A 15923-nucleotide genomic window follows, 5' to 3' on the forward strand; every position below is an offset into this window, starting at 1 on the left:
TATATTTACTACAGGAACACAGGTAAATACAGGTACTCAATGTGTTTTACTGTTTTTTTTTTGTCTGTGTGTGTGTGTTAACCTATCCTGCATGTTGAATAAGAGCCAATCGCGGGGGTTTGTTTGTCTTCCACAGCCAATCACAGCCCTCACATCATCATCATCATCATACACGTGCACAGACGTGGTTTTATGGCTATAAGTGTGTGTGTATTCAGCAGCTCTGAAGTCACAGATCATGACTTTACTGATCTGTGAAACGTCGTCACAGAAGACAAAAAACCCCCCGAGAGCCTTTTATTACGACATCATTATTGCTTACAGAGAAATAGAAAAAGCTTCTTTTTGTGTACGTAGACACACAGTGCAGGTTTCATGAAGGGCCCTAAACTTAAGACAAAGAGAGATTATGGGATGGCAGAGCTGAACAGAGCCCGCTCCGACACGAGTGAGTGAGTTTTTATTGCTCATAACGGTGATGAATTCAGCGTTTCAGTGAACTCACGACGTTCTCTGAAGGTCGCGCTAACATTTCTCCTGTAGTTGCAGAGCAAACTTTCAGGGAAAAAAAACGTCCTGGGAACTTCCTCAGTGTTGCTGCTGTAAAAAAAAATCAACCTTCAAATCAGTCGATCGTGATTCGATTTAAACCACGAACTCGCAGAAAACGTCGCGGTCGCCTGTCGTCGCCGCTTCGGTCTGCGGTAAAACATCCAAACTAAACCACTATTGCCATGAAATCAGGTTTAAAAACAAGTCTTCAGTCCACGACACAGAAAACCACTGCAATTTGTTGCTTTAACCCTGCAAAAATGACTTTTTTTTATCCCAATCATCAGTAAAAATGGAACATCCTGAATGTCTCGTGGCGGCACCGTGGGTTTTCCCTCGCGTTTGCGACCCTGTGTGATCCACGTCAGACTCCGTCAAAGGTCCAGTGTGTAAAATATAGGTAAATTAATGAGCCTTTAAATATTTATATTTAAATCAGGGGCCCATTTTGTACCACAGTGATTTCAAAATAGCCTAAAACATTTTACACGCTGTACCTTTTTTTTTTATTAAAATAAAGTTCACTTCATCATCGAAAACACTTTGACCGTTGTGGAAAAACCTGCAGAGGTGGAAATAATAAAATTGGCAAGATGGTTTTTTTTTAAGGCTTTTTTTGTTGAGCCGATATTTAACATAATTATTAATGTGCGTTTATTTATTTATACATCGTCAGGGGTGAAACAGCAGCTACGGGCCGTGAATGTGACACTACGACAATCTCTCTGCGTCCAACACCTTTATAATGACATCCTCTCCGCAGCAGCAGCAGGAGGAGGAGTCTACGTTTGATTAAAACCACTGATTTACACAGACAGAATTATTATTAAAATGTACATTTTCTCTGCAGCACTCAGAATCACACGCGGCCGCGTTATCCGCACGTCTGTCGATCGGTCCGTCGTCCGGTGGCTTTGGATAAAAGTTCAGTTACGTTCTGCTCCTCTGAGGAAACAGAATATCCTCCTTTGGTCGACGAGCCGAAACCCGTGTCGGGGAATGTGACGGAGGCCCAGTTTGACACCGACAATAACGTCCTGATATATCTGAGGAATGACGACGATGTGGGAGAGAGCGACGGAGAGGTTAAAGCCCGAACCCTGAGCCAGCATTTCAAAATAAGAGCCCCAACCAAATCTAACAGTTCTGTCGCTCGTCTTCGTGAGCCTCCTGTACGTTTGTCTTCTTCTGCATCTGCGGCTGACGATGTCGTCTTGTAGCATGTGAATGGACAGGGTTGCCAGGTTGGAAATGGAAAGCCTAGGAAGTGGGAAATCGGGCCCGACGAGTCTTCAAACGGGTGACCTCTGTGACCTTTGTGACCTTCACCGGCGTTTTTGCAACTGGAAAACTGCTCCGCGTCCATTTTTTCCCACACAATCCAGTACCGTCTCGCCTCGGCACAGCACGGCACGGCTGGACTTGGTAAAAACTGAATCGTTGGAATTAAAAAGTGGATTCAAACATATAGAAATGGCTGCTGTGGAGAGAAACGAAGAAGCTTCTGCTGTTAGAAAGTGAGGATCTGGGGGTTTTCGTGAAGGAGGTCGAGGTTCATTTATCTTCCGTCCAGTTCTTCAGTGTGGACGCATACAGTGGTCCGATCCTATACTGAGTGTTTGACATGAGTCTGATATGATCGTAGAATGGTCACATTATGTCAGCAGAAGTGTGAATTAAAAAGAAATTAAGGGGCGACACAGTGGATTAGCGGCGAAAGAAAACATGCAGAGGTTCATGTTGGTCCCTCTCGAAATTTGACTCTAGTTAATGGTCGTTCACCTGTCCAGGTTGTGGTCCCGCCCCCCCCCGGCGTGATAAAGCAGCAGATAACGAATGTGGACTCGGTTCCTGATGGGTCACCTCAGATATTTGGTGGCGTGAAGACTGAGCCTCGTGTGAAACGTTATTTACAGACGGAAAACTCTGCTCTTCACGGGATTTAAAGAACTAAACATCATTTTTAAGGAAAACACTCGGGGGGTGAAGATGAATAATGGCTGTCCTGCGTGTGCGTTAAATGACAAAATAATATTTAATAATAGGAGACTTTAGTGATATTGATCTATAATTTCCACATTAGCAGAGGCTTCAGTAACACAAAGGCACGTGTTCTGCGGCGTTCAATCACGTCTTTAAACGCTTTAAATAAATAGACTGGAAATACTCGCGCTATATAACTATTTTTGTCCCAGGAGCAACTACAGCAAATAAAAATTCTACTCGGACGTAAAAGCCCATTTATCCCAGGTTTATGTGGAAAACACCGAGCCTTTATTCAGAGAAGTGAGTGCTAATCTTTTTATCATCAGACGTTAAGTGTTTTTTTTTTTATCTGTGACAGAACAGCATGTGCCTTCAGTCCTGGGGAAAACAGCAGTGATCGCTGAAGACCAGCAATTACAGGCCAATATATTACATATATATATATATGTATATATGTATATATCTGACGCTCAGCTGCTTGACATTCTCAACAAGCTGCCTCAGGACGAGAAAGGTGAAAATAAACCTGTGTCTGTGTCTGCTCCTCGTCCTGCATTAAAATATCTGAGCGACACAGAATAGAAATAAAGATCTGATTGATTGTGCAGTCGACCTTTTTACTTTTCTTTAATTACAGAAATGTGTCGAGGTGGATTATTATTATTATTATTATTATTTGACGATGCACAAAAAGTACTTAGTGAATTTGAAGTTTATATTTGAAGTTTTCCTTGATTTATTTGATCAAAGTCACTGATGGTGTTCGGTGTCTGTGCACGAGTGTTGTTTGACTTTGTGAGGACAGTTCAGGGGACAGTTTGAGGACAGTTTGTGGACAGTTCAGGGACAGTTTGAGGACAGTTCAGGGACAGTTTGTGGACAGTTCAGGGACAGTTTGAGGACAGTTCAGGGACAGTTTGTGGACAGTTCAGGGTGAGTTTGAGGACAGTTTGTGGACAGTTTGAGGACAGTTTGTGGACAGTTTGAGGACAGTACAGGGACAGTTTGAGGACAGTTCAGGGGACAGTTCAGGGACAGTTCAGGGACAGTTCAGGGACAGTTTGTGGACAGTTCAGGGACAGTTTGAGGACAGTTTAGGGACAGTTTGTGGACAGTTCAGGGACAGTTCAGGGACAGTTTGTGGACAGTTCAGGGGACAGTTCAGGGACAGTTCAGGGACAGTTCAGGGACAGTTTGAGGACAGTTTGTGGACAGTTTGTGGACAGTTCAGGGTGAGTTTGAGGACAGTTTGTGGACAGTTTGTGGACAGTTTGAGGACAGTTTGAGGACAACCCTGTTACTAGAGCACCGCCATGGATTCACTGGCCTTAATGGTCAATATTTTTGGGTCATTTGGGTCATAAACACACCAGGACAGTGATGTGTGTGTATATAGAAATATATGTATGTTATTCAATGAGTGGAGGGGATTTGTCTCTGTCAAGAGTGCACAACAACAGACTTTAACACGTCTACAGACTGAAATCGAGAGAATCCTGAGGTTTTCTCTTCCCGTCAAACTCTAGAGTGAGTCTCGGAGCTCATTTAGTGACATTTCTCTGAAACTCAAGGAGTATTCCTGTCACATATTCTAGTTTTGGGGGTTGATTGTTTGGACTGTTTGGAAACATCATGTTGTCTGAGGACAGAGAGCCACGTAACAACTGCAGGAGCCACAGCTAACTACGATCAAAGAAAGACGCGTTGTTGAAGACGACATAAATGAAGGAGATGGTTTGGTTTGGGTCGTCACCTCCTCCTCCTCCTCTTCACATGGTGGCGTCGTAGAGCAGCCGAGGCACTGCCACTCCAGGCCTCTCTGTGTCAGAGCTCCTTCCCTGAGCGATGATGGTCTGAGAGTAACCGGACGGTAACGGACCGCACATCTCCCTGGATCTGCGAGGCCGCCTCCGGCCCCAGTGGCGTCTGTCGTGGTCTAACCTGCGGCTCGGCCTCGCCGCTCGGCCCTGCAGCAGCGGCAGCGGAGCTGTGCGGGACCACAGCGGGTCCGTTGAGCCGGAGACGCTCGGCTCCTGGAACAGAACGTTGAACGTTGGGCGAGCGCCTCCGTAGACGTGGGAGGTCGTGAGGAGTTTGGGTCTGAAGTTGGAGCGCGGCAGCCTCAGGGAGATCCGTCCCTCGAGCGACGGCCCCAGCAGACTGAGGCTGGTTCTGTCCGTGAAGGAGTCCGTGCGGTCTTCGTAGCCCAGGTCGGCGGGCGCCGAGCACTGCTGCAGGGGCCAACCTCCGCGGCCCTTTCCCCCGAAGTCTGCGGTGCCTCCTTGGCCTCCTTCTCGCTCGACCCTGACTCCTTCTTCTTCCTCCTCCTCCTCTTCCTGCTCCTCCTCCTCCACCTCGGCCATGTCCTCTTCCTCCGCCTCCTCCTCCGCGGCGCCGCCGCCCTCCTCCTCGTCCTCGGTGCTGGTGGGCGCCGGCGAGCGCGGGTCCCGCAGGAAGACCACGACCACCGTGATGTTATCGCTGGAGCCTGCGTCGCGGGCGGACGCCACGAGCTTGTGCGCCACCATGGTGGTGTCGCCGGTGTTCTCCAGCAGGTGATCGCTGACCACGCGCAGAGCCTCCTCCGAACTCACCGTGTCCCAGAATCCATCGCAGGCCAGAATCAGGTAGTCTTCTGTGCCGTCCAGGGCGACGTCGCAGTGGTCGGCGTCGCCGCAGATGTAGGGTTTGTGCTCGGAGTCTCCTGTGAACGAGAAGTTAGTCTGTGAGATCAGGGCTCTTCAGGGAAACGTTTTAGAAGTTTCCCTGCTCCGACACACCTGCTGAAAACCACGTTTCTAAGATCTCCTGGGTTTTGTGGTCTGCAGAACTTACCGAATACAGTTATTTGACCGATAAAGGGTTAAAACTTCCATAATCTTTATGTTTAAAATCGTCTTAAACCAGGGTTCTTCAATCCCGGTCCTGGGGAGCAACTGCCCTGCATGTTTTAGATGTTTCCCTTCTCAAACACACCTGCTTCTTGAGATATTACTGCAGATTGGCTGGGTGAAAGCCACGTTTCTAAGATCTTCTCGGTTTCGCGGTCGTCAGAACGTAGTTTTGAATGTCTGCCGAAGTTACCAAATACAGATCTTTGCCCGGTAAAGGGTTAAAACTTCCATATTTTTTACGGACATTGTCTTAAACCAGGGTTCTTCAATCCTGGTCCCAGGGAGACTTCCTTTCCAAATGATCAGCTCGGAACTTTCCTTGGACCAGGATTGGAGAACCCTGTGTTAGATCCTTCTTTCTTTATTATATCTCATCTTATCATGTGATGCATCTGAGTATAAACTAGTTAATTCGTTTACCTATTGCTCTGGACACAGACAGGCTGCCGTTAACCCTCCACGTGCCGAACCAGATCACACAACCTCCCAGAGCCTCGATCCTCTGCTTCTCGTCCTGCAGACACAAAAAGCACCGACGTCACCTCCTCACGCTCCTCCTCCTCCTCCTCTTCGCTCTAAAGGTTCAGGTTTGACTGAGCTGAGCTTACGTTACCTCTCTGTCTGGTTTGTGAGGCTTCATCAGCTCCACCACCTGACCTCTCCTCACCAGGATGACCTGAGAGTCTCCGAGCCAGGCCACGTGCAGCGTCTGCCCTCGCAGGAACGTCACCACGCCGGTCGTACCGCAACGCAAGTTCTGACAAAAACACACAAAAACAAACACTTTACTTATCGTAGTTTTCAGCGAAAGTCTATTTCTGGCGATGCATCAAAATGAGTCATAAGAGGCAAAGCGAAGCAGGACTGAGCTCAGACACAGTGTGGATCAGTGGGAAGAGAAGAGCTAACTTTGATGCCGTGGACAGTCCCACTCTCTGGTTACAGCCAACACGGCCAGACAGGGGCGGCAATTTGTAGATTTAAGGGAAGCCTGGTGTTAGATCTGTCCTTTCATTCATCACTACTATTATTTCCTGTGTGTTTTTGGCTTATTTTAAACTCTTCTGCTGATCCTGCCTTCTCCAGGTGTATCAGGGATCTATGGTGGCCTTGCAGAAAGGACGTTCTTCTTCTTCTTCTTGTGGAAAACTCAAGCAGTAGCAGTCATACGTTAAAGGTCCCATATTATACCCTATCTCTCCAAGTTAAACTAGTTCCCTGGTGTCCTCATGAACATGTCTGTGGCATGCTTTGGTCAAAATATCTTAAGGATGAAGCACCAGAGCAGTTCAATCACCCTGCCAAAACAGCCCTGTTCAGAACGCTCTGTTTCGTAGTATCTCTTTAAAAACTAGAGGGGTGATAGTCGACGACTACTAATGCTCCGCGCTGAGTCCATGCGCCCACATTTGTATGCCAATTTTAAAGCAAAATTTGCATAGGCAATGAAGGCCACTTTGGACATGTGGTGTGCAGCGGTGACCTTGGAAAGTAGGTCAAGGTCACCGATCTTCAAACTTGTCCAAGATACTTGTAAGAGGCATGGACAGTGCCAGTTTGACATCAAGTCATGTCAAGTTATAGTGATGACAAGCTCGTAAAGTGCCGTTTACACATTTCTCACATTTCCCCGCAAAAAAAACGCGTAAAGAATTCACGAAAAATTCAAAAAAAGTTTTGGACAAAACGAAAAAAACAATCCTGCAAAATGTGAAGGACGTACACGCACAGGAAGGTACATAAAAAGTAAAACATTAGCATTTGGAAAAGTGATCATTTGCAGGCTCTAGCAGACACATTGCCGTCATATATAACATGTGTCCACTGGACAGATAAATCCTCTGAGGCTGTAAGTTTGTGTAGGACTCTGTGTGCTGCACTGTGGAGACAAGAATAGAACTTTTCACGGACTTTGTGGACTTCAGGTTTTTGACTACTGTTGCCCACGCCAGAAACTCACTTTTTTAGGGACAAAGTGGAGCTCAGTGAGACAATTTCAGAAATTTAGCGCATTGTGACGTCCCAGTGAGCACGGAAGTCAACATCGCGTGTTTCATCTCATGTACTTAGACTGAGGACCACCACAAAAACAAAAACACTGATTGGACCTCCAGAGTCCCAAATATGAGGATTTAAATGATTAAAAAGTTGATTTTGCATAATATGGGACCTTTAATATGTCAGATGATTGTTTTTAAAGGGCTCACCTCTCGCGACGCCTTCTTCACAAAGCGCTCGTCGGTGACCTTGAAGGCCTTGCACAGAGCCTCGCTCGGGTCCTGGCCGAACGACTCCTCGTGCATTAAGTTGACGTGGAGGTGGTTGGCGGCGTAAATGGCCGCGTCCACGCCGCCGTGGCCGTCGAACACGCCGAAGAAAGCCTGTTCTTCCTGATCCTGAGGAGAACAGAACGCGTACGTTACGTGGTGTGTGATTGCGAGGTTGTGTTTGAGGAGGAGGAGGATCTTACCTGGACGTTGAAGAGCGAGTTGAAGTCGGGGATGATGACGTGTCTGTCCTCCATCTTGCGCCTCATGTTCTTGATGGCGTGGATGGACGTCTCGTAGTATGGCATGGGGCGGCGGCGGAAGGGCAGCTCTTTGAGCCAGAGGCAGCACATGTCAAAGAGTCTGTTAAAGACCAGACGGGCCAGCTTCACCGACTCCATCTCTGACACACACACACACAGACACACATTATAGAGTTTTAAAGTCTGTTATATTCAAGCCTGATGAGGCCTGTGGGAGTCGGGGCTCGTTTTTAGTGGCTCTGTGTGTTTGTGCTTCCACACTTGCACTTGCCAATATGACCACCAGAGGCCGCCAGAGACTTGTGAAAAGTCTGCCGTCTCTGATTGCCTTTGTTTCTGTTCACGGTAAAGACTAAAGAATCAGAATCTCTTTGTTGTCATCGCTGTATTGTCTAGTCATTAATAGTGCACTTAAAGAGAGGCAAACCCGTGATTAAAAACAACAAAAATGGACGAAAAACTTGACTTTAAACCCTGCAGCTTTAAATTAGACAAATTCCCGTCTTGAGAAACCATGGTTGCAGATATTAAAGGTGCCATATGTAAGAATGTGGCCAAAAAGGGTTACTACATTCAAGTAGGTTTCTTTTTCTGACGTAACTGGCAACCAGTGGTTGCTCAGCAGCTGAGACTCTACTGACTGCAATGACTGGTAGACGGCGGTAGGTGGCGCCACATGCCAAAACATGATTTGCAGTCTGTAAAATATTTTTTTTAATGCAATAATATTTTGTCTGTACTGTTGTTGTTGGTGAGTTCTGAGTCTCTGTGACATATTAGGAGGATTTTAGATTTATTACATAATGCACCTTTAAATCTAACTCTCAGAGAGATTTTACTGGAACTGAGGATTTGAGTTTCACCTTGACACAAACTGAGCCTGACCTAATATAACGCTCGCTGCAGGACAGGTACAATAACCTACTTTCCTCTCGTCGCTGTTGTCCGCTCTCCCAAATATAGCATCAGTGAGGAGCGTCAGCATCATCATCTCTCAGCCTTCTTCTCTAAAGCTAAAGCTTTCCTGAAGTACATGAGCGAGCCAAAGCTCTGTCCCAGTGAAGAAGAACTGGTTGTTCAGCCAGTTCTTCTTCACTACATCTGGAAAGTGCTACACATAACAGCAAAAGAGAGAGAGAGAGAGAAAGAAAGACGAGTGGCTGTTACACAATATAACACATAACAAGTTCTGACTTTGAGAAAGCACAGACAGTGAGGTGTGGAACGGCTCTGAGCTGCAGAATCACAATTAAAAATGTGTCGAGAATGAGAATCCCGGGTTAAGTACAGTGTTGTGTTGAGACGACGACGTTAGATAATAATCACAAGTGTGGAGAGAGTTCCGAGAGCAGCCAATAATGTGTTTACACTGCGTTTGCAGAGACTGACGCGAGCTCCAGATGTCTGTTCATCTGTGGATTCACTCAAAACTTTATTATTGTACTTTTATTTCTAATCATTTCTGTGTTTAAATAGTGACACAATATTTCAGTCGTATTATTGTAGGTGGAGAAGAACACAGGACACAGCTGACGATGAATAAATAAGAGAATCTTTGTTGAAAAGTTATTAAATGTGACAGTTTCATCTCCTCCCATCACCCTCAGTTTGGTGTTTTAATTACAGTTGTCTGTGTTGTTATTGACTTAATTATGGCCCGAGCACAACTATGCCAGGAACCTATTGTTCCTGTTCGGATTATATTAATTTTGAGGGGGTTAACATGCATAAAAACTGTGTGTCACGCATAGTCCAAATTTTCTTGAGGATATTTGGGTCAAAGTGCTCAAATTAGCATAAAATGCTAATTTTTTCATTTTTTCTTTTGTGTATAAGTCACACATAGCTGTTCCAGTTTCAACCAAACTTGGTACAGTTGTTGCTTTCATAATTCCGAACAAATTTCTAATGCACTTTCATTAGCTCCGTTCACCCAGAAGTCGGCCATTTTGGAAAAAACGAAAATGACCACTGTAGTCTTTACATTTGAAGTAACTCCTCCTAGCACGTTTGAGCCAGCCCCTCCAAATTTAGTACATATGTTCTAGACAAGTTAATGATTGAATTTTTCAAAAAGCTTTTATATAACTCAAAAGGCGTTGCCTCAGTGGTCCAACAAAGTTGACCTTAAATGTTAGATTTTTTTGGTCTAAGTCACACATAGCTGTTCCAATTTGAACCAAACTTGGTACAGTTGTTGCTCTCATGATTCCCAAAAAATTTCTAATGCACTTCCATTAGCTCCGTCCACCCAGAAGTCGGCCATTTTGAAAAAACGAAAATGACTAGTCTTTACATTTGAAGTTACTCCTCCTAGCACGTTTGAGCTAGCCCCACCAATCTTAGTGCATATGTTCGAGACAAGTTAATGATTGACTATTTTAAAAAGCTTTTATATAACTCAAAAGGCGTGGCCTAGCTCCGTCCACCCAGAAGTCTGCCATTTTGGAAAAACGAAAATGACTAATCTATGAATGAAAATAAAGCGAGATTTCACGTTGAAATTGTGTGAAATATCGTCATGAATATCTTTATTGTGACATCACGATGAAGTTTTAGCTCATATTGACCACTTTATTTCTCTAAGGACCGGCCCTCAGTGGCCCTCAGGTCATTTGAGTTTGACGCGTCTGTATTTAAAGGATCTGTCGTTAAAACTCCTGTAGTTAAAACCTGACTCAAGTCTCTCAGTCTCAATCGCTGGGAAAAACAACAACATAAAGATGATGCCGCTTCACAGTTGATTGATATTTGGCAGGTGAGGCGCGTGTGAATCTTGGATCCAAACCACAGTCACCGACACCTTCGGCGTGCATTTATGTTTTTTAATGGATCTTCCCGATTTGAATTAATTCATCACAGGTGGTGGAGAGACGATGAAGTGTGGCAGCAAATGCTCTTTACTTTGTCCTTCTTTATTAAATACACGTTATTTTCACTTTTAAGTTGTATTAATATGTGTGATTTGGGGTCTACATGTTCTGCCCTCTAGTGGTCAAATACCCTGTATTACAGGTTTATTTAGGGGAAGAACTGGGACAAAACCCTGGAGGTTACATGACTGTGACTGTGTGTCTGTGTGTATATATATGTGTGTATATACAGTCCTGTGCAGAATTCTTAGATTCGTTGTTTTAGCTGCTGCTATAACAACAATAGAGGATCATTATTTCTATTTCACTTTACTGGAACACATCCATAAAATATATATGCAGTTTCTTTTAATTTTTCATTTAAAAAAATAATAATTTTCAGTAAAAAAAATACAAAAAAATACATGGTCTACAGATGTCAAGTATTTAGCGTGATCTACCCTTACACTTGAACAATAACACAGCTCGGTTAATACTGGAGTGGAACTTTAATTAATGTTTCTGGTAAATCCTGTGTTTGTCCTACTATTTAATTTAAAGAAATATTTGCTGTAAAAAAAACGTCAATTACGCTCTATTAGTTTATTCAAGACATGCTTGAGCATTACATACACAGCTCGCTCATATATAAGAGCAGCTTTAAAGGGACACTGTGTAGTATTTATGGGTTTATATAACCCAAAATCCACTTTTTATACATATTATGTGCTCCTGCATTGTCCAGTCGCTGTATAATAGTTTTTGTGTCATTTTCCTAGTGTTTCAAAAAGTCATTTAAAATAACATGGTCGCGGGCCGCGGTTGCATAGCCACTGTTAGCAGCGAAACGCCAATGCTTCTACCGGAGCCTGTAAGGACAAACGCGAGAGAACAAATCTAGCGTCGCTTTACTTGTAACGGAAGTCCCGCCTCCACTCTCTCCGCTTCGTCTGCTACGGCCGCGGTAGCTCGCCCTCTCCCTCGCCTCACGAACCTCATCTGCTGACTCGGAGAAAGACGACGAGGACGACATTTGACCAGCTGAGGACACCGTAGCGCTCAGGGAAGGGAGGGGGTGAGCAGAGGAGCAGTTCTTTGTTGTAAATTTCAGCCTCTCCTCTAGATGGCACTATAAACTACTTACTTCACCTTTAAGTCGCATCACTTCGTTCCAAATTCACATGATCACAGAATTTGACAGGCAGAGCTGATGGTGCCTGAAACTTTTGCACAGTACTGTATATATATATGTGTGTGTGTGTGTGTGTGTTTGTGTGTGTGTGAGAGAAGGACTCACGTGGCAGTGGGTCAGCTCCATCCTCGGTCACCGTCTTATTGAGGTGGTGGACGGAGAGGTCGGTCTGCAGGAGGCTGTCTGCTGTGGCTCTGGCCAACGCTGCAGCCAGGGAGCATGGACAGTTACTGTGAGGAGGAGGAAGAACAGTCATGAAAACACTGCTATTGTTTAATTTAAATGACATTTAAGAGTTAAAAGAATCAGAATGCAAACACAAAAAATTTGATTTTTACGATCATCCAGAGAGCAACAGTGTCCTGTCCTAAGGTGAAAACAGTGGAAGAGGATGCGGAGGAGGATGAGGATGAGGATGAGGAGGAGGGGGTCGTTTGAAGGACTGAGGGCCTGCTGTAAATGAGTCACATAAAGATAACTAGGCCACCCCCAGATGCAGGTAACCACGGTAACCAAACTTTCGTAGCAGCAGCAGCCGCCGCCGCCGCATTTAAATCCACGTTTAAAAATAAAACCAAAGTGAACGTTCGATGATGTCAGCGGTTAAACGAGTCTTAAATCAGACGCAGAGAGAAAACTTAATTCTTCTGATGAAAACCACTGAACACAATAGTTATTACATTAATATTAATGTGGACGCTGACGCCTCAAACATAAACATAAATAGATATTAATATGCACAGTGGAACAGTAACACACTCAATATGAAGATTGTTACACAGTTTAATTCTACAGTTAAATACTTTGTGAAAGTTCCTTCATTAAATAACATGGTTTATATTTAAACTCTGCAATTAGGAAATCACAAACTGTGAAATAAAAGCTTAGTGCAAGAAAACAGGGAAAGTTTAAACTATATTCATTTTGTATTTTACAGGATTTTGGAAAATATAAAACAGGAAAAACAACATTTTATCACTAATATAATGTAATTTTCCAATGTTTACAGAGCTCAGGTTATAAATCTGCGATTATGCCACGACTCCCTTTGTTTCAATATGTTCCAGAGTTGGAATAAAGACAACAGGAAGTTGTTTCCCGCTCTCTCTCTCCATGGCAACCACAGAAACTGCAAATAACTGCGGTGACGACGACGACGCCACGGAAATAACTCAAAGAACTGACACGAGACGCATCTTTGTTATTATAGTCATACAATAATGATGACACACTTTGACATAAAAAACACAAACTCATTATCTGTATAATATAAAGATATATAACGAGTAGTTTAAGGAGTAAAACTAATTTAAAGTCAGGAAACAAGTTGCTCTGGTTTGAAATCTTTAAATGTCCTCGTCTCACGTGGACCACGTGTCCTGCCTGGGTCTGACTGTCAAACTGGGTTATTATGGGCTGTAGAGGCGTCAGGCTGGAGCCGTAACCATGGAAACCTCCCGTGTCGACCTCTCCTTGAAAATGGAAAAGTGGCTGAATTAGTGGAAATGTCCTGTTCTAGTTTCTGTCTTCACAGGATGAGGACGAGTTATGTCACCATGGAGTCGATGAATTCAATCATCACAGGGTGGCACTGCAGTTCTTTGAGCTTTTATTTGAATTATACAGTGATTTGTGTTGTTTTGAACTGAATCAGATCTGGAAACTTTAGAGCTTGTATTTTTAAGAAGAGTTCATTTGTGTTTGTCTCTGTATGTCTCTGCTTTATTCATTACTTCCATTAGCTCCGTCCACCCAGAAGTCGGCCATTTTGGAAAAACAAAAATGACTCGTCTTTCATTTGAAGTAACTCCTCCTAGCACGTTTGAGCTAGCCCCGCCAAACTTAGTACATATGTTCTAGACAAGTTAATAATTAAATATTTTAAAAAGCTTTTATATAACTCAAAAGGCGTGGCCTCAGTGGTCCAACAAAGTTGACCTTAAATGTTTGATTTTTTGGTCGAAGTCGCACATAGCTGTTCCAATTTGAACCAAACCTGGTACAGTTGTTGCTCTCATGATTCCAAACAAATTTCTAAAGTACTTCCATTAGCTCCGTCCACCCAGAAGTCGGCCATTTTACAAAAACGAAAATGACTACTGTAGTCTTTACATTTGAAGTAACTCCTCCTAGCACGTTTGAGCTAGCCCCTCCAAACTTAGTACATATGTTCTAGACAAGTTGATGATTGAATTTTTCAAAAAGCTTTTATATAACTCAAAAGGTGTGGCCTCAGTGGGCCAACAAAGTTGACCTTAAATGTTTGATTTTTTTGGTATTCATCTGATTGACCTTTTCTGCGTTTATTGGTTGATTATTATAACTCTCTCTGACTGAGAATACGCCTCGTTCTGCAATTTGACAAACAATATTGTTTTTAGTGTAGCTTAAATGTTTAATATTGACGGTCTTTTAGATTTAAAACAAGATGAAAACATTTACAGGATAAGAACTTGTAGATTTGAAGTTGTTTGGAACATTTATTTGTTTCTTTAAAAGCAAAGTTGGCGTAGAACATGCAGTTATATTTATACTATATACAGTATAATATGGTCTGTGAGTTTTGCTTTTATATATCTTTACAGGCAGAAGACATTAAACCGTCCACAGCTTTTATGGTTTGCAAAAATGAGTCAAATTAAAACATAGAAAACCTTTGGAATCTGCCTCAACTCTCTGTTTAAATCCTTTCCTATGAAACAGGATTTTAAATTCTTACACAGGAAGGAAGGAGGAAGCGGAGGAAAGATAAACGCCGGTGCACAGAGTCTACATTTCTGTCACTATTTGACTTTTTCATCATCATCAGTGTCCTCTCCCTCATCTTTCCATTCATAGAAACACATTATCTCTCCCCCCCCCCCCGTCCTCATTCGTTCCTCCATTGGCAGCTCAGAGGGGGGAGGATGCTGCGACGGGCCGCTCTGATTGGCTGCAGGTCAACGCGGGGAGAAGGCTGCTCTGCACCAATGGCGGCAGCTGCTGCCTGGTGCATCACAGTGAGGTCATGTGGAGCGGAGGAGGATTAAAGGAGACCTTAATCTCACTCCTCACCGTCAGCGACGACTGTCTCCACAGACGGAGTTTAACCGCTGGTCCTTTATTCACCGCGCGCAGGCAAAACCACACGGAGATGCTATTATAATCGTAAATATAATACACTATTCTTCTGTTTATCCCATCATTTGAATTAGAAATGAAAATAAGGTTACACAGAAGCTCCTGGATACAGTTAAACATCAAAATCTTCCTATCACACTGTAAACATCTGGAGGAAACTTCATATGCAGTCCTGTCCATATGTGCTCCTTTAAATATATGCGTGTTATTATGAGTGTAGGTGTAGGACTTGACTGCATTATTCATGTTCTTGCACCCTCACACGTGTGTGTGTGCGTGTGTAAATGTCCGCCGTTTTTCTCAGCGTCTCAGTCGACGCCGTCCTCAGATATCGTCTCATATCTTGTATGAAAAGACTCGAGGAGATTATCGAGAAGATAAAACACGTTTGAGGACGCTGTGGAGAGGAGGGCTCTCCATCGTCTCGTCATCTCGCCGTCATATTTACATAGTTTATATAGTTATTGAGTGTCTTGCTGCTGCTGCTGCTGTTACGCTCCAATTTCCCAGTTTGGGATTTGGGGATTATGGTAAATTGGACACTCTTAAACAGGGGTTCTCAAAGTTTTGATACCCGAGGGCCAATTTAGGAACCCAACATTGGACTGAGGGCCAAGGGAATTTACTGGGTAATTACCCAGTATTTTGGCCATTGTTCTTACCTTCTAATTACAGGTTAATACCAAGTAACACATTTCTGTTACCATATATTTACTGGGTAAATAGCTAGTAATTGGGGGCTGTAGCTACCTGCTTATTACCAGCGTATAACCCAATAATACACTAAAATTCACCAT

At 43.8% G+C, this 15923-nt stretch overlaps 1 protein-coding gene across 1 annotated transcript in view; it reads right to left on the reverse strand.

The window, feature by feature from the left end:
- Positions 1-3968: 3968 nt before the first annotated feature.
- Positions 3969-15923, reverse strand: part of ppm1e (protein phosphatase, Mg2+/Mn2+ dependent, 1E) — a 38994-nt gene continuing 27039 nt past the window's right edge. The window contains exons 3-8 of the mRNA XM_083909975.1: positions 12112-12236; positions 7903-8102; positions 7640-7828; positions 6046-6189; positions 5853-5946; positions 3969-5242 (exon numbers count right to left, since the gene is read on the reverse strand). Coding sequence (XP_083766101.1) covers positions 4308-5242; positions 5853-5946; positions 6046-6189; positions 7640-7828; positions 7903-8102; positions 12112-12236 — 1687 coding nt within the window. The 3' untranslated portion in view covers positions 3969-4307. The remainder of the gene's footprint in view (positions 5243-5852; positions 5947-6045; positions 6190-7639; positions 7829-7902; positions 8103-12111; positions 12237-15923) is intronic.

Source organism: Microchirus variegatus (genome assembly GCF_963457635.1).
Source record: "Microchirus variegatus genome assembly, chromosome: 2".
Lineage (NCBI taxonomy): Eukaryota > Metazoa > Chordata > Actinopteri > Pleuronectiformes > Soleidae > Microchirus > Microchirus variegatus.